At 34.5% G+C, this 6,000-nt stretch overlaps 1 protein-coding gene across 1 annotated transcript in view; it reads left to right on the top strand.

Annotated features, from left to right (window-relative positions):
* Positions 1 to 4,441, top strand: part of LOC110101594 (protein HAPLESS 2) — a 69,574-nt gene extending 65,133 nt beyond the window's left edge. Inside the window, exons 15-19 of the mRNA XM_020829558.2 lie at positions 2,178 to 2,271; positions 2,366 to 2,454; positions 3,070 to 3,188; positions 3,413 to 3,513; positions 3,612 to 4,441. Coding sequence (XP_020685217.1) covers positions 2,178 to 2,271; positions 2,366 to 2,454; positions 3,070 to 3,188; positions 3,413 to 3,513; positions 3,612 to 4,048 — 840 coding nt within the window. The 3' untranslated portion in view covers positions 4,049 to 4,441. The remainder of the gene's footprint in view (positions 1 to 2,177; positions 2,272 to 2,365; positions 2,455 to 3,069; positions 3,189 to 3,412; positions 3,514 to 3,611) is intronic.
* The last annotated feature ends 1,559 nt before the right edge of the window (positions 4,442 to 6,000 follow it).

Genomic DNA, 6,000 nt, shown 5'->3' on the forward strand with positions numbered 1-6,000 from the left:
TATTACGTATCTTCTACGTATCTGATTGACGACTAGCCTTAATCGAACGTTCTCTCCCGTGATCAGGAGGAGTAATTAACTATAGGGACTTGCGCCTATAGGAAACCAGAACTCAGATCATAAAGTTCTCACAAATGAGGGCGAAATCTCTGGGTAGTGTCTTATCTATAAACCCAGCTGTCTTCCAAAATTTACCCCGGAACTTAATTCAATTAAAACTACCTCGCTCAAATAAAAGCACAATCATGTGCGGGCGGAGGCCGGGGCCGAATTTTCGGAGCCCACAAAATATCTCACCAAATTGTCTCTTGAAGTATGGAGAAGAGTGAGAGAGCAAGAAAAACACTTTAGTAAGCATGAGAGGCCTTGAAAGTCACGGCCAAGGCAAGAAAAATGATCTAGCACTTTGAGGAAATATTTTGGCAGAGTTTAGTTATTTTGAGAGCAAGAGAGAAGAAAAATACTAAGCCTGCCTCTCTAATTTATAAAAAGAATTTTGGCCAAGGCTTGGGAAAATTTGGGGGAAACATTTTAGACAATAATTTGAACTTAAAAGGAGATTTGAAATAAATTAAATAGCCTCCAAAAAGGCATGTGACTTGCCAAGACAAAATAGGAAGGAGCCATGCAATTTTTGGCCACAATAATTTGAATTTGAAAGTTACAAAATTCGGCCAAGGGAGGGAGAGGGACAGTGCACATATTTGATTTAATTTGGAGCAATTAGATTAGGGTGCAATCCAAGGGAAAGGTCAACAGCCAATAGAAAATTTGCAAAATTAAAACAATTCCAAGTATAAGAAAATTTTAGCCCCACAGTTTCCAAGTAATGATTAAGTGATTTATGCAAGAATCAATTGAGGGATCTTAATGCATGGGGCGCCTGGGAGAGGGGTTAATTTTGAGCCAATAGAGAAGTTCTAATTTATTAATCCATGTGTTGAATAGATTAGCCAATAGGATTAAGTCTCATGGATTACATAATTTAAGATAATTTATTATTTTAATTAAATTTAGCTCAAATCTTTCTTCATTTGAATTAAACCTATATTAAGTTACCACTGGCAGAGGGTTTCGAAGAAAGGATTCGTCGGCACTCAGAGAAGGCTTAGGATTTTCCTAGGCTATGATACCATGTAGAAATTGTTTAGAGGGAAATTCAAATTTTATTCTATTCCTTGGAATCATTACATATATATTCACTCTAAGAGAACAAACAGAAAAAGGAAGACATTTAATCTAATTAATTATAATAAACATATCCCACGGATCTCTAACTGCAGCCCTTGGATTGCTTCCCACGGATCTCCAACTACAACCCTCGGTTTGCTGCCTATGAATCTCCAACTGCAACTCTCGAATTGCTGCCCACATAACTCCAACTGTAGCCCTTAGATTGCTACCCACAGATTGCTGACGTGGCCTCCCCTTGGCTGCATGATTGAACAAGACTAAATTAGCCTTTTACTAATAATCTTGAGATTATTTTGTACTCGCCCTATCCTTTTCCTTTTAGTACTTTGTGTGATGGTAATACATGTTTGGAATATCCTCTTGACTTTTTCCAATTTTGTCATATCTTTATGTTAGAAGGCCGTAGCTTTTGTAATGAAACATTTTCTCATTCTGCTGACATAACTTGGGATGCTGTTTGATTATATTTGAAATAACTATCTGATTACTCATTTGTACCTTTGAAAATATCTTAGTAATATTGGTGTCGTTTGTTTTAGTGCAAACAAACTTATACTCAGTTCATTTTTTAAGAGATTTAAATTGATAAACTTGACATTTAAACAAATATACATCAGCATATGTAATGATAACTTTTCATCTTTGTTTTTCTTGAGGTTTCTATAATAAAAGATCTCATTGCTGATTAATTTTTCTTCTCACAAATCAAGATCCTTCATCTCTTCTTGCTATTAACGCTTCCCATTTTTAAGCTTTAAATTAAGAAGCACCTCCATCGCGCATACTCTTCCTATAGTTAGTAACTTGGACATCATGTGAGTCTATTGAATTTTGGTTATAAAAATTTACCTTTTTGATATTGAATAGGAACATGATACTTTCATATTTAATTTAAGCCCATTTTATATTTAAGCGAATGTAGAACTACCTTGGAATATTTAAGTTCTATTGTTGTATGAAATATGATTCTGCTAATTTTTCAGGAACAATTTTATATAATGAAAGCAGAAGAGGTTGTTTCTCGATCATTCCATATATACCCCACAACAGACCAGGCTGGAAAATATGAATGTGCAGGTTGTCGTAATATCAAGTTGAGCAATTGTAGAGAGATCATACTGGCTCAATGTTTTTCTTTATTCTAATAATATTGTACTCTCTCTCACTTCAGCTATTCTCAAGGCTTCTGATTTTACAGAAGTAGATCGTGCGGAGTGCCAATTTACTACCACAGCAACTGTTCTTGACAATGGATCCCAGGTTCCTAAGACGCCCTTAGTTTGTTATTCTTTGAAATTTCATAATCCTCAGTATGAACTTAAAATATGTCTTTATCAAGGATGGGCTTAAATTCTTTCTTTCAGTTGTCATTCTTTTAAGGATTCTCTTAAGCCATGAATTTTTCATGCTTAAATATAACTATATAAGTTCTGCAACATTCTTCTCATCATTCTTTACTAAAATTGAAGTTGTTCTAATTTAGTCATTCTTAATTATGACATCTTAAGATTATCTGCTGTCTTATTGCAAAACATATAATCCTTATGGTAAAATTCTATTTTATTTGTTTGGTTAAGGCCTCGTTTGGGATGACTTTCTTATTGCTTCTTAAAATAACTTTTTAGTATGAAAATTAAAAATTTTGTACTAAAAAGCAGCAAGAAAGTCGCGCCAAACGAAAGCCTAAATCATTTTTTTTAGCTGCCTGACCAGGCATTTAGGAATCAGGGCTTTTAACTCTAGTTAATCCATTTCAGAGGAAGTGCTCCAATTCATTTTCTGAAGTTTGCTGCTCCATGATTGTTTTCATATTTCTTATATCCTTGTACCATTTGTGCTCGTTTTTTTTTTTATATATTTTATGCTTATTTGCAGATAATGTCTGAATACGATTCAAAAGGTGGTGGTTTGAATGGGTTTCTTAAATCAATTAAGAGCGGCTGGAAAAGAATTTGGAATGGCTTGACAGATTTCGTTACAGGGAAAACATGCAGGTATGTTGGATCTTATCCTTCTGCGAGGATGCCATTCTGTCAATGTTCTAAACAAGTTAAACAATCACAATATTATAAAATTTTATAATTTTCTGTGAAATGCCAAATCCTTTTAGTAAATACTAATTCTAACTGGCAGGAGATCATAATAAAATTCATTTAGCAAGGTTTTTTGCTCATACTAATCTTTAAAATGACCATTCGAATTCAATTTTCCTTGGCAGAAGTAAATGCTCGAGTTTCTTCGATTTCAGTTGCCACTTACAATATGTTTGTGTCAGCTGGATATTAATGTTTGGATTGCTACTGGCCATATTTCCTACGGGTAATCTCCCTTAATTTCACCTAAATCTAATTACATTTACAAACTTTTTTTCTGTCCTTCTGAATTCCAAATAACATTTGAATGAAATTGTCTTACAGTCATCATCCTTCTATGGCTTTTACATCAAAAAGGATTATTTGATCCACTGTATGACTGGTGGGATGATCGTTTTGGTAGCAAAACTGAAAGAACCAAAATCCATTCCAAGTATGAAAAATATTCACATACCCATCATCGCAGAAGACATTATATTCATGATAAGGAAAGACGACATAGAAAGAGGCAGAGCTATAATGATCAGAGACATCTAAAGCCTGCAAGCCATGTCCACCATGTTCATAAAGAAAGTCACAAGCACAAACACAGGAAGCTGAGTAAAAATGAACTTGTACTGGGAGAGTCAAGTGCAATGACAGGGCTCCGAAGCATTGCCAAGCATCATGAGGAGAAGCAGGTTGGTCGAAAGCATGGCCACGGGCATGCTTACAGGAAAGAATTATACTCTAAGCTCTATGATAGAGATGATCGGCATTAGATATCTTTGAATGTTCTCATATTGTTTATGTTGTAATATAACTCTTTTGTTCTAACCTTGCTCTCAACTGGGTGTGAAATTATTTTGTGCAGTCACTGGATGCCGTTTGGAGGCAAATCAGGATGCATCATGTCATTTTTTAGTTGTGTACTGGTGTTGTGTACCTTTGTGTGTTGGGTGATGTGGCACATCCTGATTCGCCTTCGGACTATCCGATGACCGCACAGAATAATCTCTCCAATTGGGCTTTGAAATATGACCGGTAGTTGTGTGGTGTTAGTTAGTCATGATTACAATAATGTTTGCATACCAAATGTATTTTAGGGTCTATTTTGGATAACTTTTTTGTTGCTTTGCTTTTAATACAACAATCATAATTTCATTTGACTATTATTCTGTTCTTATTAGTGTTTGTTTGAAATACAAAGACCGATTCGTCTCACAAGTTGAGACAATCAGTTTACAATCAACTTCTAACAAAGTTACAAAGTTCTGCAAAATCCCGCTGTTTCCCGAAAATCCAATAGAGTTCTGGTGTATTCAGGCGGCGGGAAGAGCTCCGGCGGTGGTCGAGGAGGAGAGGATTCTCCCTTTCCCCTTTCTCTTCTTCTTACTTTCTTCTTCTCTCTCTTCACTTGAGTCCCCTTTGTGAAGAATGAGGGCTCTATTTATAGTTTTTTTTAGTGGCTTAGCTCGTAAATAGGCGTGAGATCAGGAGCGAATAGGGAGTGGTCGAATGGACGGCCGATATTGAATCCTATGATCGTGCACCGTTTGTTGGACATTTGAAGACCTTAGTGATGTCAGAATTCGACGATCTTGGGCTCGTTGGATTTGTCTCGTTGAGCCGTTCGATTCGAGAATAAGCTCGTTAAAATCGAAGACCGTTTGGTAACTCAAATTGTAGTTTGAACCTTCTAACAGCGCTTTGGGTCCTTGATTTGGGCCCATTTGGGCTCGGATTGGGTTGAATTTGGTGTCGTTGGGTTCGTATTTTCGAGACCCTCAGTTTGACTGTAAGCTCGTTGAAATCGGAGTTCAGGTGCTCCCGGATTTAATTTTTGAAGTTTCCTGGTTGATTTTTGCCTCGAGATTTGTGCCCGATCAAGATAATTTTTTAAGAATATATTAACTATAAAGGTACTTTCAGCAGTAAGAAAGTCATCTCAAATGAAACCTAATACAATTAAGTTGTTTTATCCACAGTAATTTCATCGCTATTTTATTTATATGCTTTGAAATTGTAATTATATTATAATGCAATGAGAGTCATTCATTGATAAAATTTTTCTTTATATATATATATATATATAATTTGGATTTTGTAATTAAAAGTCATAATATTAATTTTTAATTTAAAGGAGAACCAAATTTCAAATCACTTGAATGTTTGATAAGATTGCTACTTCAGACTCTATAGCTTGCCAAGTTTATCTAAGAATAAGCTGATAACTTCTTTGTTCAAACAATCTTATAAAGATTTTTAAGCTTCATTTGAGAATATTTTCTTGCTACTTAAAGTAGTTTTTTAATAAAAAAAAAATAAAAAAGTAGTTTTTTAAAATAAAAATTTTATTTTTTTAACTGAACAAATATTTTAAGCAGTAAAAAAGTCGTTCCAAACTATTTCTTAGGCTTAGTTCGAGATGGTTTTTTTATTGCTTTTTAAAATAAGCCTAATTTTGAATCTTCAATGAAGATTCAGATCCAATTAAAGATACTGAAAATTTTATGAATTATTTTGAAGATTTGGAAGATGACAATCTTTTGCTTGAACATATAAATTTGGAAGATGATAATTGCATGATTGAATGACTGAATCATGTTATTGCAAATTCGGATGATGTTAAAGTAGATTTGATGGAAAGGTTCATGAAACATTCAAAAAAAAGTGTAACATAAGTTGATTTATATGATAACTCGACCCGATTCGGGTCCGGGTCAACTCGACC

This window comes from Dendrobium catenatum, unplaced genomic scaffold (genome assembly GCF_001605985.2).
Source record: "Dendrobium catenatum unplaced genomic scaffold, ASM160598v2 fragScaff_scaffold_1209, whole genome shotgun sequence".
NCBI classification, from domain to species: domain Eukaryota; kingdom Viridiplantae; phylum Streptophyta; class Magnoliopsida; order Asparagales; family Orchidaceae; genus Dendrobium; species Dendrobium catenatum.